Below are 27194 nucleotides of genomic sequence, written 5' to 3' on the forward strand. Positions count from 1 at the left end.
AGGCACTGCCCATCGCAAGTACCATTGCACCATGCCAGGGGGGAAATAAAGAGACATTCTGCCTTGGAGGGCCACAATGACTCTCAGAGCTTCCCATTTGCATCATGAGTGAGAGTAATTTGTGAGAGTAATTCCCTTTAAAAAGCTAGAGCACACACCCCTCATTCACCAGACAGCTCTGTGGTATGTACCATATGTCCACCTACTCCTCTCCTCACCTCACACTCCTTTTAGCAAGCTGCACCCAGGGGATAGCAGGTCTACCAGCAGCCAGTGCACTTCCTTGAACACAGATGTTGCAGTCTTTTTGTGAAAGGTGCAGGCTCCCTGCTCCCGCTGTGCAGCTATGTCTTAATTGCCAACCATGTTATCCTCCAGTACTTGGGATGTAAAGCATAGTGGATATGTTTTGTTTGATGATAATACATTGTCTGTCAGTCTAACTGTATCAGCATCCAGATATGGTGTGGTGGTTACCCTTCCACAGTCAACAGTTAACCCAAGTTACTACACATCTCCAGGAAACCACAGTTCTGCATTATACTTAGAAAAAACAATAGCTACATTATAGTATAGTTCAATGTAGGATGAGTTGTTAGTACTACAAATACTGGCTACTTCACAGGAACAATAGTTACATCTTACATGAGGACTACAAACATGTTTAAATAAAACTTTAACAAATTCAATGGAAATGTCTCAATATTTTATCCAAATACGGTAGTAAAATCAGTAGCTCCTATGCACTGACACGCAAAGAGCTTTTATGATGTATCATACCATTACAAACTATTATTTATCCCGACTCCCAGTCAGTGCCATGAATATGGAGATTGTGACAGCTTCCTTGAAGTTGATAAGCTCTCACTGCAAGAATTGTCCTAGCTACCATTGAAATCATGTTGGCTCTGTAGATCCTTCATGCCTAATAGGATTTCACTGGAAATGTCTAAATGTCTAAAAATAAATTTAAATAAATAACTAAATAAATTAAATCAATAATCCAGTGTTGACATAATCACAGACTAATTATATCATATTTATGCAGTGAATTCTATTCTTAATAAAGAATGTTTTGCATTAACTATAGCACTGATATTGCATCTTCTGTGATACTGTCTTAATGGAACCATATAATGGTTTGAATTTGTTCCTCCATTTAAAAATAAAACCAAGTCCAGATTTGTAAAGGCATTTAGGCATTGGTGCGCTTAATGTTGCAACATGTAACTGATTTAGGAGCGTAAACCTCATTTTCAAAAGGAATTTAGGCACTTAGGAAAATTGGTGGGATTTAGGTGTGTAAATGCCTAAATCCCTTTTGAAAATGAGATTTAGGCTTCTAAATCAGTTAAGTGTTGCAATGCTGAGTGCAGCAGTGCCCAAGTACAGTACCTCTAAAGATCTGGCCCAAAGACAATAAGCCTTCACCAACTTAAATGTGGAATGCCCTTGATTGATTTATTTAACTTCAATTTTGTACCTATATTAATATCACTTCCTGGTTCTTGTATCCTGGGAGGAGCTTTGACACACAACACAGCTTGGAGGCTATTTAAATCAATGCCTTAATCACTGCTCTCTTTGGGATACTTAGCTGGTGGTCTAGGCGAGGTGGTCCTGTTTACCTACCCAATTGTATTTATGGGGCATCAAGTTCCATTGATGGAGACAGCATCATATTGTGTTTATAAATATTTTTTGTTATGGCTTTGTAACAGGTTGAAAATATTTTTCAGGGTGCTCATTGAATCACTTGGTGACAGTGGTCAGAGAATAAATAATTGTCATTCCCAAGAAGAGTGTTCTTGAACATTTAAGCTAGCATGCAGTATGTAGGTGGGGAGCATAGTTTGACATGAACAGAATTTTCTTTAGGCAGTAAGACTGATGAGAGGTATTAGAACAGCAACAGGCAAAACACTTGCACAGGGTAGAGTTCTGTCAGTGCTAACATATCACCTCAGTGGAGAGGAGTAAGATGATGACCTCTGACTGAAGGAGCATCTGAAGAAGTGGGGTTTTTTACCCACGAAAGCTTATGCCCAAATAAATCGGTTAGTCTTTAAGGTGCCACCGGACTCATCGTTGTTTTTATGGAAACATTTTGAAACAGGTATACATAAAACATATACAAATACCATGAGGAAGGTCATTCCACTTCCTGGTCAGAGATCAGATAGCAATATGCTGCTCTTACTGTATATATTCTTGATAATCAAGGCTTGGTTAAAAAATGTGCACTCTACTCTCCATCAGTAGTTTCGGCTTGCTGGAGCAAAAATGATATTATGACATGTGATACGTGATGAACAAGACAGACACTTGTTACTGATACTTACATTCATAGACTGGACTAACGTTTTCAAAGGCCAGCCTCTACTTTGCATGTGCCAAATAGCTTGATCAGACTTGCACCTGCATCTTCTTGGTGCTAACACGTGCATGCACGTTAACACCTGCATATGCACTTTAAATAACCTAACACCTATGCACACAAATGTTTTCATTTGCATCCCTTCTCAATGGGTTTTTCAGAGGCGTTTTCTAAAACAACCCCCCACAGGTCTGAGACTATTCAAAGTGTTGTATGCACATACTAATTTCATGTGGATACATGAGGAGGCCAAGAAAATGTACTCAACTGAGCACTTAACAGCCACACAAAATGCTAGACACAGGCAAGAGACACAATTAAGGGTAGAAAATGTCACCAAAAAAAACCCCAACAACAAAGTTTAACGTGAAGGTGAACCAAACTTTGTATTTATTGTCCAGGAAGATTCACCAGGGGCAATGTGGTGAGGGATGCATTTCAGAACAAAACAATTTCCAGGTGAACATTTTTTTGCAGAGCAAGCTGTAAGTGATAAATATTCTCAATTAGATTGTAAGCGCTTAGAGCCCGTCACTGTCTCTTTGTTATATACTTGTGCAGCACCTAGCACAATGGGACACAAGGAAACCGCAGCAGACGCCCAGCAAACAAGGGCTACCCATGCTGACTCTGCAGGATTAGCTCACTAGCAGCAGACTGCTGATTGGAGGACACCTCTTAGTATAAAGTTTCCTGTTACTGCCTTGTCTGAGCAACTAGTTGCTAAGCCCGATGTTGACCAAACCCCGGAGACAAAGTCTCTGCTTCCTTGCCTGGTTCCCGCTTCGCACCCGTTACCACATCCTGCTCCTTGTTCCTGCTCCCTTGCCCTAACTCCAGTTAATGACCTTCACTCTGCAGCATTTAAAGACAGAAACCAGGAGTCTGATCAGCTCTTAGTGATCACTAGAGCTGAAATCAATGATAAGCTGATCTGGGGGTTGAGACTTACACCTGGTTAAGTGTAAAGTGTTGCATGACTCGTACTCTAACTCCACTTTAACCCTTGGTATGGCTTCTAAATCTGACTCTGGCTGCCACCCTTGGTGTGACTCTTACTATAATCCCAGCTCTACTTTAGGCTCAGACCGCTAGATCAGTGATGTCTCTAGGCACTACCAGAATACAATTACTCATAATTAATTGCAGCCCCAACAACAGTGTCAGATATATTTGAGCATCAGAGAATTTGGGCAACTGGCTGAATACAGAAATAATTAAATCCCACTTAAGCCCTAAGAATGAAATTTTCAAAAGAATTCAGCACCTAATACCAGATTTTCCAAAGAGCTCAGTACATTGGAGATTAGGTTCTTTTTAAAATCTGGCCTTAAGTGTCACCATGGCAGCTATTGGGTGCTGAGTATTTTTGCAAATCTGATTCTTATTTGGATCCTACATGGGTACTGAGCTCTTTTGAAAATCTGGTCTCAATAGGGGGCACTTGAAAATCTGGCCCTGAGCTCTTCTATAAATCTAACTCTATGAGGTTACAGGCTCTCTGAAAAGTTGAATTTCACCCAAACTCAGTATAAAGCTTTTGGTCACAAAAGCATAGCTCAATTATTTTTTTATTATTTTAAAAGTTAAACATTTTAAAATTTCAGTTATTAAAAAAATACCCCATTGCTTGACAAGCTGCATGATTTAAACTCAATATATTTATTTTAATTAATTTTGGTTACATATTGGCCCACATGTGGTTAGCCTGAGAGCTTTTGAATGTTGCCTATAGGGAGAAGCAGTTGGATAGTGGGCGTTTTAATATTAACACTTTTTTATATTTAATTGCTTCTGACTACAAATTCCCTTCTGATGCAGAAGTTCACTTAAATTCCAATATGCTGTTTTTGTCATCCATATATATATATATATGTGCAGTGGTGTTGTAGCAGTGTTGGTCTCAGATTATTAGAGATATAAGGTGGATGAGGTAATATCTTGTACTGGATCAATTTATGCTGGTGAGAGAGACAAGCTTTCGAGCTTACACAGAGCTCCTCTTCAGGCCTGAGGAAGACTGACCTCATCTCTCTCTCGATAAAGTGGCATTAATAAGAAGGTGTTGGAAAATTTCAGCCTGGCCTAAAAATCTGTTTTGTCTTGTCATGTTTGTTTTTTCTTTCAGAGATCTCTGATTGAAAATGCATGCTATAACAGAGGATGCAAACCTGTTCTTTGCCCATTTTTATTTTCCATTAATTTTTGGTGTTTGTAATGCAGTTAAATTGGATTATGATGACAGCAAAAGAATAATTTGATCAGCTGGAGCCAAGTCCATTGTAGACAGCATTAACTCCCCCTTTGTACTGTAGTCTAATCTCCAACATCACTGCTATTTCAGTCCTGAGTCACTGCCAGTCATACTGAATTGTGTTAAACTGTGTGGTGGCTCAGTGATGTGGACAAGCATCCACTAGGGATTAGGAATAGATCACGAGAGTTTTTATTGTTGCTTAGTTAGCTCTTCATCATTATAGAGATTTATATTATATTTTTATGCGCTTAAACCCATGTTTAAATAAAAAAAACCCAAACAATTACAATTCTGGATCTATGTACTGGCTAGAAAGCAGGCAGATAACAATTTGCGATCTGCCTCTGTGCCATTTCTGCACCTGGCATTAACTGTATTGGTGTAAGCTAGGGTTGAAATGAGCTCTGTCCTGCCATCTATTGATGAACTTGGAAGAAAGACTCCAGGAGCAGACCATATTTGCATAGACATACCTACTGTGCCTAGGTGATCAGCAGACAGACCTGCTTTGCCAGAATGATCAACTATGGCTGTTTTGGGTTATCCTTAGTGTATGACTATGTATACAGCTGTACTGTACTAAGTAGGAACTTAACTGAGGTAGATCACCCTAACTTGAAGCTCACTCACTAAGCATGGAGTATTGATGCCAAAGCCAACTGCAAGGGGATAGGGATAGGTGTAGGTGTTCTTACCTGATGGTAGGCACTCTGTTTAAGGAGTCCTAGATACCATTTGACCTTCACCCTCCAGCATTTAAAGACAGAAACCAGGAGTCTGATCAGCAATTAGTGATCACTGGAGCTGAAATCAATGATAAGCTGGTCTGGGGGTTGAGCCTTACACTTTGGATGGGGATGATGTTCCGGGGAAAGGCAACACAGAGGATGCAGCAAATGGAGCAGCAGCGAGGTTCCCTTTTACCCATTGAGCTGGGCTAAGAACTGGGCTAAGTGGTGGAACCTCAGAACACGGCAGCATAGCCAGCACCAGCAGCAACAGCAGTGAACAGCGGCAGAAACTGCAACGCTGACAAGCAGCGACAGAGGTGGCAGCATCGCTGAACTACCCATTCACTCCCAGAAGCAGGAGGTGGATCCACCTGAATGCACCCCTGGATTCAGACAGTAAACCACAAGTGGGGCAGGATTTGAACCGGTTCTGTTGTGTAATGTTAAGAGGAACTCCTAGATATTGAACCTGGCCGATCGCAATCTGCGGCGGCAATTCGGCAGGAGGTCCTTCGCTCCGAGCGGGAGTGAGGGACCGTCCGCCGAATTGCCGCCGAACAGCTGGACGTGCCGCCCCTCTCCAGAGTGGCCGCCCCAAGCACCTGCTTGCCAAGCTGGTGCCTGGAGCCGGCCCTGAGTACGAAAGTAAGAGCCAGAAGATGAGAGAAAGGAAAGATGGGGTGAGAGGCTGGGAAATTAGAGAGAGGAAGGAAAGGGAATGGAATTTATAATGTGTTAGAAGTAGGCACATTATAATGGAGTGGGGCATAGAGGGAGGGGATACCTCGTTGTTCTTGTGGCATCAAAGTACTTTGAGATGTGGTCAGTAGATTTGTGGTGTGAATGATATGAATGTTTCCTATTTAAAGAGAGGAAAATGAGTCCAGTGGTCAGAGTGCTAGCCAGCGTGATGGGAAACATGGGTTTTGCTACCTGCTCTGCCACAGGCTTCCTGTGTGATCTACGGCAAGTCAGTTAGCTTCTCTGCCATTGTAAAATGGGGATAATAGCGCTTTCCTATGTCACAGAGAAGTTGTGAGGTGTTTAGATACAAGAGTAATGGGAGCACAGAAGTGCCATAGATGGATAAAATGCATACCATATAGAAACATTAAATATCAACAATAAAAGATCCACCACGCCCAGGACATTTCAATTGTGTTTTGATTTTTGTGTCTATCTTCTGTGAGATTTATAAAACCTACACAGAGATAATAAAATCTTCACAACAAAGGTAGACCATTTTTATCTTTTGTAGATATGTTGTTATTACAGAGACAGAACAGTCTGGCAGAAACAACTTTAAAAAAGAAATGTTTTTTGTAGGAAATACTTGAATCAAGCTTAATCCTAATAGACCCATCTTTCTTGTCATTTGTAGGCCTTTTTCCTTCATGCCTTTTGGTTTGTGGGAGGGTCATGCAAGCTGCATTTAAATCTATATCTATATTAGAACATTATGGAGCAGACACAACAAAACAACATGTACATCCTTTAGTGGCAGACTGTCTACCAACAAGGTTTATACTGTCTGTCCTGTGCACAGTCATACACATGCACACACACACATACATGTTTGATAAGGAATTCAGTATTTTCATGATGCTGTTATAGGGAATTTCTATGTATTAGCTTTTCATGTGTTCACAAGGCAGATAGGTACCTGTGATTTAGTATACTACAGGACTATTGTAGATCCCGATATTTGTAGAATTAATTCAGCACCGCTTCCAGCATGTTCTCTATAAAAGAGCAATAGATGCCTAAAATACTGAAAAGTATTCCTATATTCCCTTTAATGGGAAAGGTCTGTTGTTAAATGTTTATACATCTTTTATAAAGAGCCTTGAGAAGTTTTGATATGAAGTGCTATTAAAATTGTTATTGTCTTCAAATCTCAGTACTAATGTCTAGTCTAGTGCATGCGCTAAATCCTGAAGTAGTACAGCAAGGTGAAACAGAGATGTTGCCAAGTGTTTCCTCTACAAAGAGACTCTTGCTGGTTGTGGCAGGATTTCTCAGAGAAAGTAGAGAACAATTCATTATTCATCTGCTCCTGCATTATTTAATTTAAAGGGAATTTTGCAAACAGTGTCAGTGGGAGACAGATCAAGCCACATTGTGGGAGAGAGGGAATCACTTTCTTACTCTGAGCAAGAGGAAAGGTGTGCTTATTTGTTGCAGTTTATCAGATACCTCCTAACCCACAGACCCCAGCTAAATGAGGACCAGATGTGTGGGCTGCCACATTAGCCTGGCTTATCTTCTACCACCAATCCTGTACAATCTTTTCAAGCTGCACATGTATCTGGGGGTAAGATCTAGCCACATTTGGATTTTAATTGACAGGCTTCATCTGAGAAGCATGTTACTTGTTATCACTTCCAAGAAGTTACAGGTTCAAGTCTGATCAGTGCCCATTTTCCTTTTGTAGAAATGTGGACGTTTACAAGAGTGTGAAGTGAGAAAATCAAAATGGAGATGGTAGCATAAAAGCACTTCTAAGTCAAGAATATAATTTTAGCCTCCACATGTTTTCTTGTGTCAGTAAATTGAGCTAGTTCCTTTAAAAGAAAATGTTAAGGACCAGAACATTTGCCATTATATCAAAAAGAGATGTTTAATACTGTCATAGACTGGTGGTTTTTACATTCTACATCTGTGCTGCAGTATTATTATAACATTCTCAGTTATATGGAATTTCAGCTATGATCTGGAATCTTGACATAAAGAAACTCAATGTTTGATTCATTTTTCCAATACATTCAAAACCAGTTCCTTAAGGAAACCAAGGAATAAGGACTAATTTTTATTTTTCATTCTCATTTTATTTTCAAAATCCAAATAAAAATATTCTGTGGTGTATTGCAGTAGGTGGCAGGAAAAGGATGATGCCTTTGGTTTGCAATAAAACCTTTTTTGGTCACCCATCTTGACCTTTTGGTTATGCCTCCTGTCCCTGACAAGTTGCCATGGAGAATAGCAAAAAATAAATCCTTTCGTGTGTGTGTGTACATGTGCGTGTGTGTGTGTGTACATGTGCATGTGTGTGTGTGCACACATTTCAAAGTGTGGACTTTGCTCTTGAGCTTTTTTTTTTCACTTTTTGACTGAAATTTATTTTTTGACAGAGGTTGTCTCCTAAATTCCTCATTTCCATCTCTGCTGGATGTAAATCTGCCTCTGTAAATCTGTAGAATTTATGATCACAGTGGCTTTCCTAGGGCAACCACCACATTATTTCACAAAATCAGGGAAGGAGAGATGCTACTATAAGTGAACTGAATGTATACGGAGCTCGGAAGTTGCTAGTTATATTGTTTTATATCATTTAAAAGCCAGAAAGACTTGAGACGCCAGCATGGCATTTCTCAGAACTTATATCCTAGTGAATCCCCTGTCTCTAGAGATTCTGCATTGAGATACAGAAAATTAATACAGTGTTCTGTTTAGGGTGTCTGGATTTTAACAATTATTTAAAAAATACTGCAGCAGCGTGTGTTTTGTAGGTGTTTTTTCAGCTTTGAAGTACAAAAGCAAAAAATCCAGTCTCTCAGATAATATCCAAGTTTTTGCAGTTTAAACTAGTAGTAATGGCAAAGTTCGTTTTTTTTAAAGGCTGAATATTGATTCAAAATGTAAATCAATTAACTGGTCTGGAAAATGCTCATGGGGGGACAGATTTACAAGACACACATAGGTACCTAACTTAGAGTTCTTTTTAAAAGTCCTGCTGAGAGCCTAATTCTTACTGATTTTCAATGGGAGCCAGGCACCTAACCTGCCTAAGCACTTTTGAAAATCCCCATGGCATCAATCTGCATCTGTAGGTACCTAAGTATTTTTGTAAGTCTGGCCCTAAGTGCTTACTACCATCCACAATCTTATTTTCTTTAATGGGAATACTCTTACGAGTAAGATACACTCAGTAGTACGTAAGGCCCCACAAGTCATCATATTTTTGCTAGCAGGGATTGGTTTACTCATTATCTGGGAGGTCACCTCATGATGGAAGAGGGAGGAAAACATCAGTCTCCAGTTTTGCAGAAGTTTGGTGAACATGGGATGAGATTGTTCAGAAGGCTAGAAAGCTGGTGAAGCTCCCTTTTGCCACCCAGCTGTTATGCTATACAAAGCACACGGGATCTTTTATAGAGGAGAAGGCAAAAACACCACATTTATTGAGAATATAGCAGTTAGCATATGCTTTTCAGTCATACACATGCACACACACACATACATACACACAGAGTCCTGCCAGTTGATGTTTATAGTTACCAGTCCAGAGTCTGGATTAATCTAGTGGTCGGCCAGATTGGTCGCAGAGGGGAGCCGGGCTTTGTCAGTCACGATCTGATGCTCCTGGAGTGTGGCAAGACGAACCCAAACTCCATGGCAAAGCACCCTGCTTTTGTAGTCTTTTTTTCTCTGTTGAAGTCTATGGATTTTGCTGTGTCAGTTTTTGACCGGTTACTTCTTAATTGGTGTAAACATTCCGATACACCTCCGAGAGGGTCATCCTGTCCTGGTTTAGATTTAATCAATTGTCCTTAGGGGTGCCAGTCTTCACCTTAGGATCATCAATCTGCCATTCCTTCATTATGGATGCACATTGATGGTGTCATTAAGTCTCTTCACTCCTTCTTCCTTGACCATTTGGCTATAACAATGGCCTTCACACCTTATCGTTTCCTGATGCATATATTCCTCATTCACACAAACAGTCTTTTACAGTTAAAGGTATACAGAAGTTTTTATGTTGAGCAAGAAAAGGCATTGTAAATTAAGCCTTCCTAAATCTTATAATCAAAACAATTTACATTGGGGCCCAGGCCTTCAACGTTCCTCTAATCTCCTTAACATAGACACAATACAAGATCCTGTCTCTTACTTTCTAACCCTTAAAACAAAGAAATGTATATTTAACCAGAGTGCCTAATTTGTAATACATATAGGAAACCATAGTAGACATAACTTATCCTAAAACAAAAGGGTGACCATAATCAGTCATAAGGATTGTTCTGGTCTCTATTCCTTTCTGCTATTCAAAAAGGGTGGCTGGCAGAATGAAATCAAATCATACATTAATTCTCATAGTACAATTATAAAATCCTGCTCCTACACAGCCTCCCTTACTACCCACCAACAAACCATAGTACTTCCTAGAACTAGTTAGGGACTCAATTATGACTTTAGCCCCAGATAAAGGAGCTTCATGAGCTACATCATCCCAGGCATAACTCCAGCCAGGCACTGTGACTCAGACATACCTTTCTGGGAGACGGTTCCTCCCCTGATCCATGCTGGCTCTTGAACCCAGGAAGGAGGGGTTGGGAAGGAAATAAGTGACTGCTGCTCTTAAAGGGTGTAGCTTACTTCCTCCCTCACACCTGACTAGCTCCTCTGGTCCATGAGTAGGGGGTTGGAGCCAATGCTTCACCCTTTCCCTGCCCCCCTCTACTATCTCCACTCCCCTCACAGTAGGGAGTACCAGTGAATAGGGACTGTGCTCCATATCAGATTGACCACAGGATCTGGGTAGGTCTGATTCACTTGAGCATAGAGGCAGTGGCTTCTTACTCCTCCATAAACTCCTGATTAGCTGTGTAACACAAGGGCCATAAGGTAAGAATGGGAGGTCCTGGCCTGGGGCTGGCTACTAGAATTAGAGAGGGTCTGGCTGCAGGTGATGTGGAGAGGAGGGCCCCTAAAAAGTTCAAGTCTATGGAGCTTGGACCATATTATTCCTGTTTTTTATTCAGATTGCAGTAGTGTCCAAAATCCTCACTTGGCTAGGGCCCAGCCTGCTGGGTATTCAGCAAGATACCTCTTTGTGAACCTGTAGGGTTTGGTTCCTTTCCATCTGCTGTGAACCCAACTTCAGGGTTCAGTTCAAATGCCCTTTCTTAAAACACCAAACTTTTCAGGATTCCTGCACCCCTAATTTTTGCACCTGGAAATGGAAACAGCCTGTTATTAGAAGTAGGATGAGCCACTGAATGGAAATGCTGTTGCTTAAAATTCAGGGGATTTTACTCCTAGAGTATTTATTTACTTTTTTCACCCAGACTGACAGTAACAATAGGAATTATAAATGTTTTGTGGCTGGGGTGGGCAACATTCATGGATAATGCAAATTCTCTGGAGTTGATGCATATGGTCTGGATAAACCATCAAAGGTGCTAGAATGTGTTTAGACACTGGGGGAAGGAGGGGGGCTGATCCTCTTCCTGGAAACCCAGAACATTATCTTGGTTGTGCTGTTCATTTCTATCTTAAGTTTTTAAATCGTCTGCCAAAACCAGCTCTGCATTTCAGTTCACCAGCCAAGTGCTGATATTACTTTGCCAATTGGGATTTCCATAATTAGCAGTTTTATGAGTGTTGCTATATTAAACACACTTGCATAAATTTACAAAAAAACCACAACAAACAACAAAACCCTTTGCCTTCTGTCTAGGAGTGACTGGGTGACATCTTATAAAGTAATGGTGAGCAATGACAGTCACGCGTGGATCACTGTCAAAAATGGATCTGGAGATATGGTGAGTACCACAGAACAGGAGCGCCACAAGGAATAGTGGGAAAGCATAACTTGGGGAAAAAACAATCATATTGACTTTCGATGTACCAAGTAGTAGTATATATTCTTGAGAAGCTCTGTGGGGCCAAAAGGGGAACGATGTATGTATCCCCCCTAGTCCTTCTCATTGTCTGAGTGCGCCTGCTCCAGCTCTGCCAGTCCCTGACCCACTCGGCAGTGTAGATCTGCAGGGTATCAGATCTGCAGGGTACCAGCTATTATTTTGAAGAACTGGCCCCCTCCTGCTCCTTGCACACAGGAGGGGATAGATCAAATACAGAGTCCCCTCCAAGGGCCAGATCCTAAGCTGGTGTAAATCCATTGATGTCAATTAACTACACTGATTTACAGCAGATGAGGATGCCCGCAGGGTGCACATTGTTTGAGAGAAACGGTGGAGAAGACGGAGCTGTGAAACTTTCCCCTTTTACTCTGGCCCACTAATATTTGAGCTGAGAGCATGTTCTCCCTGAAGAGCAATTCATCTCTGAGTTCCCCTCACCTACCTATCAGGGCATAATCTCATTCCAACTTTGAGTTTGATCTAGTTCCAGATGTTATTACCAAAGGTTCGGTGAGCCCGGTTGAACTGAACTTGACGTTTTTGTATGTTTGAACCTGAATAGATTTTTGAAGGAAACAGCGAGAAAGAGATCCCGGTACTCAATGAACTGCCAGTACCAATTGTTGCACGTTATATCCGTATAAACCCTCGGTCATGGTACGAAGAAGGGAGCATCTGTATGAGATTGGAAATCTTAGGCTGCCCCCTGCCAGGTAAGCACAGTTCTCCGTTACATTTGGCAGGATTGCTCACAAACTTTGCTAAGTCCACATTACTCAGCTCAGAAGGAGTCCTAAAGCCTATCCTGGCATTAATAGATCTTTCTTGAATGGGCAATCAAAGTTGTGTAAAAGGTAACAGAAATACATTCTACCCTGCTACAACGAAAGTGTCAGTGTAATTCTATTCAAATGCAACTAAAAGATATGTATAATGGGCATTATTAATAAACCAAAATTACACATCTGATCTAATGAGGAATTGCTCTTATGTTCAAGCTGAGATACAGATTCATAAACCTTACTGAGTGCACATGTATCAGAGTGTTAATAGAATGATGCATTGAAAGGCTCACTTGTGAATTGCCTAGAGTCACAGATTTTAAAGCCAGAATGGACCACTGTGATCATCTAGTCTGACTTCCTGCATAAGATAGACCAAAGGACTTCCCTGAATAAATTCCTGCTTCAGGTCTGATAGCTGTGCTTGGACTAGAGCATATCTTTTAGGGGGGAAAATCCAACCTGGATTTAAAATTTATCAACACTTGTTAAATTTAAAATGTTGGCAAATTATTCCATTTTTCTTTAAGACTACAGAAGTCACACATCCTGAAAGTCAACAAAAGATCTTTTAAATGCTAGATATTTCATTAATCATACTCATGCAAAAAATATCTAGTGCTACACTAGGTACCATATACAAGATGGAAACTAAGTCAAGGCCATTCCAGAAAAAGGGCATTCAAAATTTCACAATGCCTCAAGCTTATATCTCAGTTATGGGTTAGCATAACATCGCCTAGTGTCAGGTTTATAATTAGATATTTGTATATATATATATTTGTATATCTGTTTGTTCAAGTCTTTTCTACGGTTTTCAACTGCTCATTCTAAATCTTTCATCTGCTTTTTTTCTTTAAACTTAAATTCTGGTATTTTGGGGATAGGTCTTCCCTTTTTTTTTTTTTTGCAGGGGGCTATGAATAGTATTTTTAGAAATACTAGAAGCAGAAAGAGAACTGCCTTTCTAGAGCTTATCATTACTAATTTAACTGCTCCTGTTCTGAGACTTGCTGCCGCCAATTCCACTGTTGATGTAGGGTCATCCCACTGATTTAAAGTTCAGCAGAAAGAACCTGGTGGACTAGCAGAGACTAATGCGCACCTCAGATTTCCATTTGAAGTATATTCCATGTGGCTCTGGTTAGTGTGTCTACAGGCACATTCTTTAAAATACTGGATGTCAGACAGAAGTAAATGAGAAGTTCTTCCTATTACCATGGAACCAGTAGCAAGTGCACAGGAGGGACAAGCATAGTGTTGTCCAGGGGATAATGAAGATGACACTGATACCATGGTGGAGAGCAACATGTGCTACAGGAAAGGTGGAAAGTTCTTACAACCGTTTATTTTCAATTCTGTAAAACTGCACTTGCTTTATTCAAGCCAGAGAAGAAAAGAGGCAAAATGTAGTACTTTAGAAAGTAAATGTTTTTAATAATACAATAACTATGTTATAAATACTGGAAAAACTACAATTGACAAAGGTCAAATTCTGCTTTCTCATCATGAGACAGTTCACAGTAACTCATTTAACTTCAATGGGTTACATCGATAGACAATGATGTAACTGAGATCAGAATATGACCCATTGTAAACTCAAGCTCACCTTCACTTTGGTTGAAGTGATCAAGTTTTAATTTCCTTCTCATCTTGGATTAGAATGGAAACAGTGTCAGGTCCTTACTTATATCCATGCTGTGATGAGTTGGGTCACAGAAACCCCTTCGGAACTGCCACCTGATGTGCTGGGACTACCTCTGAGCCCGTTTTCCCTGCCGGCTTGGGACTCCAGTTCCTTGCCTTGTTTGAGCCAGACACGCTTGCCTGCTGCAAACACAGATCCAAGTCTGAACCATGTCCCCCACAAGCTGCGGGCTTAAAAAAAACAGTTTAAGAAGTGCTCCTCTCTCCAGCACTCAGATGCCCAGCTCCGAATGGGGTCCAAACCCCAAATAAATCCATTTTACCCTGTATAAAGCTTATACAGGGTAAACTCATAAATTGTTTGCCCTCTATAACACTGATAGAGAGATATGCACAGCTGTTTGCCCCTCCCCCCATTAATACATACTCAGGGTTAATTAATAAGTAAAAAGTGATTTTATAAAAATACGAAAAGTAGGATTTAAGTGGTTCCAAGTAATAACAGACAGAACAAAATAAATTACCAAACAAAATAAAATAAAACACGCAAGTCTAAACCTAATGCAGTAGGAAACAATGCAGGTAAATCTAACCCTCAAAGATGTTCCAATAAGCTTCTTTGACAGACTAGCCTCCTTCTAGTCTGGGTCCAGCAATCACTCACACCCCTGTAGTTACTGTCCTTTGTTCCAGTTTATTTCAGGCATCTCTTTTGGGTGGAGAGGCTCTCTTTTGAGCCAGCTGAAGACAAAATGGAGGGAGCATATATAGTCTCTCTCGTGGGTGGAAACCCCTCTCCTCCCCCATGCAGAATCCAGCTCCAAGATGGAGTTTTGGAGTCACATGGACAAGTCACATGTCCATGCATGACACAGAACTTTACAGGCCAATACCACATTCCCAGGAAAGCTTAGATGTGGATTGGCATCTCTTATAGTTCATTGTCAGCTTAAGTGTTTCTTGATTGGGCACTTACTGAGAATAGTCTTTTCTCAAGAAGCTGACCAAATGCTTCACTGAGGCTACTTAAAATCAGACAAATACACATCCAATATTCATAACTTTGAATACAAAAATGATACATGCATACAAATAGGATGCATAACCTTTGCAGAGATATGTTCCATGGCATATCTAGCATAAAACATATTCCAGTTATGTCATACTTACACTCATAAGCATATTTCTATAAAGCATTATGGAGTGCAACGTCACACATGCTTCTGCATGTTAGTTATTTATGGGGGCCATTTTCTGCAGTGGCTGTTTTTGTTTGTCTTTGACATTAAGGCAGACAGTATCATAGCCAGTGAAAAATACACATTACATATGGAGGGTTGCTTATTTTTGGAATGTTTGAAAAGGCTTAGGATTTTGATGGGGATTTATACAGTAGGCAATTGGGCTGAGTGGAACAACATCTGAACATTTTCGGCATGTTTGTTGAATCTCATGCGAATGCCTTAACCACTAGGCTAAAGGTTACGAGAGGTGTAACTCTGAACTGTCTTCATTGGGAGCAGAGGTAGGCCTCGTTGCATTTGAAAATCCTACCTTTAAATCCTTACCTAAGCACCTAATTATGTTTCCTGATTTCTAGAAGTGTTGAATATCCTCATGCCTCCTATTGTATTCCATAAAAAGGCTTATTCGTGCTTAAAGGCAATTGGGGGTTGAAATCATGAAACTTATTTAGGTGCCTAAGGCCAAGAATTTGAATAATAAGAGATTTAATTTATCCTTTTAAGTACTTATTTGAGTTCCTAATAAGTAACCTGATTTTCAAATGTGATGAGCACTAATTTACTGAGGAAGGATGATCCACTAGAGCTGTGAGGCCAATTTAGACAAAATAAGAACCAATACAAATCTTCATCCAAAACTCAAGCCAAACATTCAGGAGATGCTATAAAGTTTAGCTAACTTGAAAATATGTTTGCCTTTTTATGCATTTCCTGGAAATAGCCAGGACTGGAAACTACAGTCTATATCTCTGGAAAATTCATGAGAAAATCTTTCCTTATAAGATCCGTTGTCTGATTTATGGGCCAACGTGGGGAATGATTATCTGAACTGAATCTTTTAAGATGCTCTCATATTTATCATAAAAATGTTCATGTAATATTCATAATATGCATTTTTGTGTATTGTAGGATACTTTTGATCAGCCCCTCTTTCTAGAGGGAGGATTGAACTATCCATTAGCCCTACTGAAAACTGTACAAACATATTACACAACTATGGAGGTACTGGTTCAGCAGACATATCAAGTGATTTCCTGTTTCATTGAGGGCAAGGCATATTTATGTGTAGAAGGAGAGATGGCAAAAAGTCTTTCAAAAAGTCAAAGATGATGAAGGTGGCACCGGTTATTTAATTTCCTCACTAGTTTCCAAAAATGTTGCTACTTAGACAGATACAGACTGACACATGCAGTCTTTTGCAGTTGCCTCAGAGGGATAGATGTGCTTTTCTTTCCAGTCTTTTCTCAAAGGTAATATAAAGCAGAAAGAAGCTGGATAGGATCAAAAATACCCAAATATTGGAGGAGACAAAAATTCAATTGAGGTTTTCATGTATTTACTATGTCAGAGAATGATCACCCCAATAGATGATTCTTTTAATAGAATAAATTCATGACATGATATAATTTTCAGAATTCTTCAGATTTGATCCAAGAGGTAAAAATAACGTAAACTACCATAGGTACAAGTATATAACCTATTTGATGGCTTGCTCTTTTTTGCAGTGGATGCTTCATTCAGTAGCTGTTTCAAATGAGCTGCAGAACATTTCTTGCTTGATTGTTTGTTTGTTTCTTAAGTCTACCAAAGGACTCACTATGTGCAATATTATAACTCTAACCCATACCCTACTGATGAGCAATCATCTACACAAGCAGTTCCATTGACTTCAGTGGGATTATTTATGAGAGTAACTGCTCACTGTCAGGTCACACTCTGGCCCTTTGTGTTTTAATTTAATCCTTGTGGAGCTAAAGCCTGAAGTCTTTACTTAGGCAAATTCAAATGAGCTTTCCTGGAAATTTTTGCCTATGTAGGGACTGCATCAAAAAAAGTTTAAATTCAGTAAGGGACTTGGGTGTAGCTTATGTAGTATATCCCTATATATTCATCAAGGGATAGGTATATCAGCACAGAGTAATATAATGGTTGCCCTCAGAATGGTTCCTTCCACCTTTTCATGGTTACATAAAATATTGTTATGAGCAAGTACTTCCTATGCTTAGAATGGGGAAAGCTGCTAGAATCCGTAATATTTCTAGAACCAGAATAAACTTTAAATGTGCTTGTTATTAACAGTTAAAAGAAAATGTTTGAAAGATGACTGCTGTGGGCTGGTGCCTTCATGCTTAGGGTGACCATGCATCTCATTTTGGCTGGGACAGTCCCGCTTTTAAGCCGTGTCCTAGACGTCCTGACTTTTTTGGCAAAACTAGGCATTTGTCCTGTTTGCTCTTGCCAAGTGATGACCAGTTGGCAAGAGCAAACGGGACAAATGCCCAATTCTACTCCCCTAATGGAATGTGGAGGAATGTTTGGGGGGGGGGGAGTGCGATGCTAGCCATGCACAGCGGTGCTCGGGCGAGTGGCAACACCAGGCAGCTTGAGCCACCCTCGGGCAGGGATGGCAGGAGGTGGGGGGGGGGTGGGGACTTGGGACAGACCTGTGGGGGGATTCGGGTGAGCAGCTCGGGCCAGCCCCGTATGGTGTCCCATTTTTACTTTGAGAAATATGGTCACGCTATTGATTCTTCTCTGGTGTATGCCAGTTTTACACTGTTGTCATTTAATTGAATTAACTGGAGTTACTCCTGACTTATAGTAATGCAAATGAGATAAGAATCTGCACGATATATCTGAAGAGTGTGATTTCACCGTTGATTTAACGTGTCATGGTAGCATTCAGAAACGTAATGAAATAGAACACGTGAAAAGAAACTTATGATTTATTCTAGTGGCTGTCTGTACATTTTTTCAAGATGTGTTTAATGGCCATGATATGTTTGATTTGCTGGAGAGAGGTCAAACTTGTGCATATTCATTAGGAACAGGGTGCACATTCCCAATCACAGGCCCAACAAAGAAAATAACAGAACGCCACTAGCCGTCACCTTCAGCCCCCAACTAAAACCTCTCCAGTGCCTCATCAAAAATCTACAACCTATCCTGAAAGATGATCTCTCACTCTCACAGATCTTGGGAGACAGACCAGTCCTAGCTTACACACAGCCCCCCAACCTGAAGCAAATACTTACCAGCAACCACACACCACACACCAAAAACACTAACCCAGGAACCTATCCTGGCAACAAAGCCCGATGCCAACTCTGTCCACATATCTATTCGAGTAACACCATCATAGGACTTAATCACATCAGCCACGCCATCAGGGGCTTGTTCACCTGCACATCTACCAATGTGATATAAATGGACACAAATCTGACATCAGGAATCATAACATTCAAAAACCAGTAGGAGAACACTTCAACCTCTGACTTCTCTGGTCACTTAGTAACAGACTTAAAAGTGGCAATTTTGCAACAGAAAAGCTTCAAAAACAGACTCCAGTGAGAAACTGCTGAACTTGAATTAATATGTAAACTAGATACCATTAACTTTGGCTTGAATAGAGACTGGGAGTGGCTGGGTCATTACACAAATGGAATCTATTTCCCTGTGTTAAGTATCCTCACACCTTTTTGTCAACTGTCTGAAATGGGCCATCTTGATTATCACTACAAAAGTTTTTTTTCTCCTGCGGATAATAGCTCATCTTAATTAATTAGCCTCTTACAGTTGGTATGGCAACTTCCACCTTTTCATGTTCTCTGTATGTGTAACAGGGTGCTGGCTAGGAGATCCAAAACAGGCCCCTGTTAGCCCGACTCATCTTAAAGGGGGGATTGTTAGGACTGGCTGGTGAGGCCACACCCTAATCACCTGAGGGGATGCAACTGCAGGCCTCAGTGACCAGCCTGCTATATAAAGCTGGCTGGGAGGAAGCAGAGGGGGAGAGACAGTAAAGGGAGGAGCAAGGAGCTCTAGATCCCTGCTGGCAGGAGAAGCTAGCGGTCTCCCAGGGTGTTGGTCTGTAAGATATGTAAATAGTAGGTGGTGGGGACAGGCACAAACAATAAAAGAGCACTGGTGCATTTACGTTGGAGCAGTCTCCGACTGAGTTTGTGAAGGGGCCGGTAGTAGGCACCGCTACAGTATGTATGTATATATAGCTTCTTACTATATGTTCCATTCTATGCATCTGAATAAATGTGCTAGTCTCTAAGGTGCCACAAATACCCCAGTAATTCTAAGATTTTCAAAGCTGTCTAAGGGATTTAGGCACTATCTTCCTTTAATTTTAATAGGAGTATGTCTAAATCTTTTAGACTGTATTGAACATCTCAGCCATAGCACTCTATAAAGAAAAACTTTTCTAATAGGACGAACAAAAAGCAAACTGCAGTTGTAGAAGTTCTTTGGCACTATAGTGTGAGTACAGGTTTCAAACTGCAAACTCCATGAGAAGTTCAACTTTGTTGAAGTGTCGACGAAGTTGAGACAATGTGGTATTAGGATGGATGCAAACTCTGTGAATTAAAAAAAGAGAATCCTTATCATTTGGTAATGTTAGTTGCTTTGAGAGTGAAGATTTCACCCTCCCATCTTTGTGAGACTCTCTTCATACACAGCATTTTATATCAAACCCTAAAGAACACTAGAAATTTTAAAAAATATATAATTACTCTCTGCTTATCATTATTATTATTTATACTATGGTAGCACTTAAGAACCCCATTCAAGGTTCAGGGCCCCATTGTACTAAGCACGGTACAGACATGTAACAAAGAGACAGTCCTTACCCCAGAGACCTACACAGGATACAATAGGAGATAAATCTAACAAATAGGGAGGGGTAGAGTGGGAGGATGACAGCTGAGCAGAAAGTTATAAGTATTTGTGTTTATAAAAGTAGTTTAGATTTATGGAAAACCTTCAATGTTCTTGTGCTGAGAAGGAATTCGATATTGTGGAGATGATTTCTTTCTCTGTCTCATACACATACTCTTATAGAATTGGAGATGGAAAAGGTCACGAGTCCGTCCCCCTGACAGTGCAATTGATTTCTGTATTTTACCCTATCTAGTTTCACTTTGGGAGTGGTAGAGGGTAGGAGCATGTCAGAAACTATTCTTTCAAAGTACCTTTGCCAGCCAGTTTATAAATTAGCTGTGGTGCTGGCTTAAATGGAAGTTGACAGTGGAAAAAAATCAATACATTCTTTTGAATTCATCGTAATCATACAGACTTTCAGGGTTTCTTTTTCCTGCAACGGGGAGGGATTGTTTGAAATGATGCCAGGAATGAATAAGTAAATCACAATTGAAATGCTACAGTGGTTTTAGCTGCATGGGGTCTTATTTTCTGTTTGCATGATGGTAAATAGTTGTTGCCAACGTGGACTTAATGTACAGCAGATGATAGTGGGTTTTTGGTTGGGGGGGGTTATTTTTTTGTCTTCTGCATTTTGCTCTATACTTTCCTAATCTCTATTCCTGCTGCAACAGAAAAATCAATGGTCAAAACAGACTGACAATCGAGGTTGGCAAAACGTTCATGTTTGTTCACAAGAGATCTGAGATTGTGCACATTTTAGAAGTAGAACCAAAGGTGCAATACTCCTTTTGTAGGATTATTTTCATTTTCAGGGATTTCAATGGAAATGGGAGATCCCATTGCCTTTTCTTGGTTTCACCCACCAAATCTACATCACCATGTCATAGGAATGGTAGATAAACAGTTAATGCATGGTCAAAATACCAGGCTTTTAAAAATCTCTCTTAAAGGAAGGGAATTTTAAGTACTAGGGAAAAATCAGTTACTGTATGTTTTCACATCTGATGATTGAGAAAACCTAGAGTATCCTGACAATTTTAAGATGTTTATTTTTATCTTTATGATTTATTTCCTGTGACATTAAACACACCATATTCTGTCTCTTCTGAGAAGAGGAGATTGTGTGGTTTGCATTTCAGATACATTACTGTGGTGTGACGTTTAAAATGGTGCCATATTTATTGTTCTTGTAGCACCACTGGGGTCAAGGTAGTTACATGAATTTATTCCCCAGTTAGGTCTCAATAATAATCTGAAAATGCAGATGCTTATTTGAAGCTTATTTAAGCTTATTTTAAGCTTATTTTTATCTGCTCATCTGATTGGCTTTGTATTCTAGCCAATTGGGAAGCCAACTGAGATCAGGTGGTCTTTTTGTAGTGAGACCCATCAGACAACAGCAAATTCCATTGGATGGCTAGGATTTGGAGGTGCAAGACTTTTCTGAAGTTCCCATAGCAATGTTCTAACAACAGCGCTGGAGCAAATTCTTAAAGTATCTCAGCACTGCTGGTGTAGACTAGAACATGGAAGTGCAGAACAGAATAAGAATGAAAAATAATCCCTGGTGTGGGTGAAAAACTCAGTTAACATTTCAGAAACGTCCAAAAATGGTGGTTCAGGTTCACTGCTTAGAATGAGCAAAAGCTGGAGCTGGGAGTGTTTCTGATTTTTTCCTAACTGGTTTGCTCATCCAACCTTTTTCTTTAGCTGAATTGTCAGTGCACTCACCTGGAAAGGCAAGAAAGCACAGGTTTTTGTTCCGCCTCCATCTTCTCGCTTGACACTAATTATTAATTGTCATCCTGTTGGTTTAATTAGATATGTGATGGCCTGCCTTCTGCTGAGAAATGTTTTCATGGAACACATCACACAGAGTAAATTATATCCACATAGTAAAGAAAATAGTCTGTTAATTTTAAATTAAAAAGCCCAAAAACTTATGCAGTGAGTTTAAGAAAATACTTAACTAGAAATAATTCTTACTACAAAAAGTGGATCCATTATTTATTAGGCCCAATATTTTGCAGGCAGTGCATAATCTGTGAAAATGCTCATCAATAACAACAAATAGCTACTGGTTCTCTACAGTAACTACAGTAATTATTCTAGTAGAAAGATAACATTTGCTGGGGCTTTTTCCTCTGAAGTGCTGTTTCCATTCTTTCTTAAATACATCTTTCTGATGCCTTGATTATTTTCTAGTGTCTCTTGCCCTTTTATAAAGCACTGACTGGAATGTGTTTTTTGCTTTTCCTATTAAACTTTAGTTGTTAATGCAGAGCAAATGTCTCAGTTACCGTAATATTGCTGCCTGCTTGGTCCTATTTGGTTTAATGAGTTGATTTGTATGGTAATTAGTAATATTTCAAAGCTGCTGTTTGTTTACTTCAGCTACTTAAAAGAGTCTTCATTAAATATGAGTAGGAGAGTGGCGTTCAGAATAAAACGCTTTCTCTCCGTGCTTGGCATCTTTCCCTTTGGGAATGGTTAATAAATATATGCAATTTTTAAAATTTCTTTTCTCAGACCCAAATAATTATTATCACAGAAGAAATGAAATGACAACCACAGATGATCTTGATTTTAAACACCACAACTACAAAGAAATGAGACAGGTAGGCCACAGAGAATGCAATTTCAGTTCTGGCATGTATACACATGGGGTGGGTGATTGTGTTGGGGTCCTTATTTTAGGTAGTTGAGCTCTGTCGACCCTTAGATTTTGTGGAGTATACTAGGGGAAAGGCAAACTTATGGGAAGTTGAGAATTATGCATTTTCCAAATCTATCCTAACTGCAGATAAGTCTTTTCCAAAAATACCTCTGCCAAGTTATTTTGTGAGGGCTTACAAAGGAAATTCAATGTCTATCAACAGAACTTGATATTTTTCATTTATTACCTTTGGACAGAATATTGGGGTGTGTTATAAACCATTACAGGAAATAAATTCTAGACCTCAGAAAGCAGGTTTCTTTTTTATGATAACCTACTTTAAAAGGCACATGGCTTTTTCCTAATCATGAATGTTTTGGCCAGATGGTAGATCCAGATCTCTCTGAGGTCAGTAGGAGTCTCTTCATTGATTTCAATGGACAGTGGATCAGCCTGCTAATATTTCCATCCAGTGTCATGCTTATGCATCTGTTATACAAAATATATATTTAAGGACTTGTACTAATATTTTGGAGTTATTTAAGCTGAGCATTTTCCTCTCCAATGCCACAGGGAAAACATTAAAAAAGAGTGATGAGTTGAAGCTGCAAGAGAAGGATAGTTAGACTTTGTCACTAGCAAAATTGTGTGCATTGAAGGAGGTATTTTATGGAGAGATATACAAAATAAAATATTATAAACCTGGAAAGATTATTTACAAATCAGAGCTTTATTGTGTTACAGTTTCAGCTGTGAACATACTGTCTTATCTGGATTTGTGCATTGGTGTGCTATTCTCTAAAATTTTTGTAAGCTCACATCAATATGAACACAGCATATTAAATATGATTTTCCTTTCTATTGCTGTAGTGACTATTATTACATCAAAATGGCTTTTGAAACTTTACATTTAACATTTATGTGACATTTGCAGCTTTAAAATTGGCATTTAATGTACAGTACTTTGAAATGTCAATGTGTTTTTAAACTTGTCTCTTGATGAAAAAATCTATCTGGCTACAAAAACAAATGCTGCAATATATGGCTAAAAGTCCAGCTTCTTTCTTTGTCAACCTTCCACCCAATCCTATCAGGTTTTTCCACAGTGGTGGTGGCATGTATGTTGTTTCAATAGTCTGCTCTTGTGACTATCCGGAGTGCTGAACATTGTAATATGCTCATTCCTTGATAGTGCACCGAGACTTCTTGAGTAACAGAATTGTGGCATATTTCAATGTATTGTGTGATCATATGAATAAAACAGAGAGGCAGGGTCAGATTCCTTACTCGGTTACCCCAGTGTAAATCTACAGTCAGGAGTTCCCCTTCCCAAACTTGGTTCGTGGCTTGTTCAGGGTAAGCCCTTGGCAGGCTGTGAGACACTTTGTTTGCCTGAGCATCTGCAGGTACGGCTGCTTGCAGCTCCCAGTGGCTGCGGTTCGCCATTCTCGGCCAATGGGAGCTGCAGGAAGCGGCGCGGGCTGGGCCACCACTTCCCACAGCTCCCATTGGCCGGGAACAGCAAATCACGGCCACTGGGAGCTGCAAGCAGTCATACCTGTGGATACTCCGGTAAACAAAACATCTCGCGGCCTGCCAGGGGCTTACCCTAAACAAGCTGCAAACCAAGTTTGGGAACCCCTGAGAGTAACTCAGCTGAAATCAAAGGAGTTATTTTGGCTTAATACCACTGTAGATGCAAATAAATATTAACTCAGGGATAAGGGAGATCACAATAGGTACCAGCAGGCTCATGCCATGTAAATGACCATGAACCAAAAGAAAGCTAATACTGTCAGTCTAATTTTAGATTCACCAGCCTTAATTATCTCCCTTTAACTTCAAATGGGGGTGAGGGGGAATCTGGATTTATATCACCCCAGACATAGGTGTGGGATGTGCTAAAGAAATATTTCTTCCTGTCCTACTCTTCAAATATAAAGATAATATGCTTGGACTTGAAGTATGTGAATCATTATCTGAGTGCTGAATCTTCAGTGTATTTATACTGCATGAGTCATCATTCATTTTTACTGAGCAATTGTGTACTAAGTCACACGTTTAGTTCACTAGAGATTTCATGGCCTATATTTCTAGCACAAAGATTAGACAAATAGAAACTCAATTGGCATAATTAGTGTCAAGAACAATAAATGTAAATACATTTTAGATACTAATTGCACAAAGACAGGTTGGTCAGGTTTGAAATAGCTTTGAAAAACAGCTTAAAAAAAGAATTATTTCCCTAGTTCTTCTATAAGGAGAAAATCAAGATGCGATTAAACAATGGTAAGGGCTGTGAACTGGTCAGCTGTGAACTATGTCCTCTGCTGGGCTTTCTCAAGTTGGGTGCTTCTGTGTAGTAGTATCTCATTTTGTAGCACTCTTGTCATTTGGCAAGCAGGCAGACGGTTCGGGGTGTGATTGGAGGAGATCTGATATCACTGCAACATACCTTTGGTGACACTAGAGAATTTAATCATTGTCTTTGAGTCTTTAAACAGACAGCCTGGCACAACAGCTTTAAGAGACATGTAGATTTCCCCATTCAAGATAATGTGTTCACGGTGCAGTTTATTAATGACAGCTTTGTTAACTACTTCACTTCTGACCATGTTAGAAGAGAGAGATAACTAATGTGTTTTCCACTCTGGTTGTTTATCATAGACACTAGAAAGGGACTGGCAGAAAGTGCTCCATGGACCACATTTTGGGAACCACTATCTTAGGCTTCAATGCATAAGCTATTTACAAAAGGCAGGGAATTTTACCCCATCACCTACCATAGTCAAATTTTGCGTGCAAAAGTGCATTCAAAGCTCTCTGTGAAATCAGAGTGAACATTCTCCATGCATCTGAGAGCAGCGTTTAGGCTACAGTCTAAAAAGTATTTTCATGTTACATTCATGTTTGTACATGAGCATGTTAGAATGATTTGCAAAAGCATGCACTCCCCAGAACAATTTAGGGAGTGGGCATTTGATCACATGTGGATGCCTATGAATAGGATAATTAAGGCAAAACCCTTCTTCTAAGACGAAACTTCAGATAATTTGGGAGTAGATACTTTTTATTTCCAGCAAATATTTTTCACAGCATTTTGTGCATTGTGAAGAGAAAGGGGCCTGAACCAAAACCAGGAATGCAAACATCCCTAAACTTCAGAAAAGTTCAGATCCCAAATCTGGGCCCTGTCTCTATAATGGACTGAAACAAATGCTCAGGGTCTGATTTCTGTCTGGAAAATATTACCTGATTTCAGTGGGAGTTACTTGTATCCTCTGGGAGAGAGAATCAGGCCCCCAGCAGCCCTGAAATTTGAGAGAGTTGATCCAGTGTTGCAGCTCAGGCCCATCTTTAATTATGGAGGTGGTATGATGATGATATTGAAAATTCCTCTGAATTCAGCAGGACTGAGTATGTTACCAATAGAACAGCTCCACTGGAGGGTGAAATACAATTAGATCTGGAGGCTTAGAGCAAGGTCCACCACACCCCCTTGGCACCACTTTAGAGCTGTGGGGAAAGGGGCACTCCTGCCATTCTGAGAATCTTGTAGCCCTCAGATGCAACTGAGGTGGTTTCAGCATTAGCCCCCAAAAGTCCAGTGAATAAAGGGGCTCTGTATTTAGGCCTGGGAAGGAACCACAGGACTGGTCCCTCAGTGGATCCAGTGGTCCAAAACCCCTTCACAGAGTGCATGAAATGGCAGTGGCCACTGTCCCAGTCCATAGGCCAGAAGAGTATTTTCAGCTGAGCTGTATTGCAGTCCTACTGCTTCCCCAAAGATTGGGGGGCCAGTTAGTTCTGGACTCAAAACACATTCCCTTTGTGTGTGACAAGGGGAGACTCACACCCGCAGAGCCCAGTCCAATGGGCAGAATTTATGCAATATTCCCGGTGTGTTAATAGAGTAAATAATTTCTGATTACAAACAAATAACAATTGTCAATTAGCAAAATTGCTCCTGGAAATGCTTTATAACCCTGCTGGTTGTTAATAACACTCAGACTGCATATTACCATAGATTGTCTTTGACAGTTTGTGCAGGCAGAAGGAAAAAGCTGTCTGAGGTCTCAGATGGCCTATTGTGCAATTTGTATTGTAGATAGGAAAGAAAAATGAGTATGAAAAAATGTTCATTCATATCCCTTATTCAGTACCATCACCCACTCCGTG

The 27194-nt window shown here is 40.0% G+C and overlaps 1 protein-coding gene across 1 annotated transcript in view; it reads left to right on the top strand.

The window, feature by feature from the left end:
* CPXM2 (carboxypeptidase X, M14 family member 2) overlaps positions 1-27194 on the top strand; it is a 116046-nt gene that overhangs the window by 57918 nt on the left and 30934 nt on the right. The window contains exons 5-7 of the mRNA XM_054036032.1: positions 11826-11910; positions 12575-12725; positions 22889-22977. Coding sequence (XP_053892007.1) covers positions 11826-11910; positions 12575-12725; positions 22889-22977 — 325 coding nt within the window. The remainder of the gene's footprint in view (positions 1-11825; positions 11911-12574; positions 12726-22888; positions 22978-27194) is intronic.

Source organism: Malaclemys terrapin, chromosome 7, assembly GCF_027887155.1.
Source record: "Malaclemys terrapin pileata isolate rMalTer1 chromosome 7, rMalTer1.hap1, whole genome shotgun sequence".
In the NCBI taxonomy this organism is placed as follows: Eukaryota; Metazoa; Chordata; order Testudines; family Emydidae; genus Malaclemys; species Malaclemys terrapin.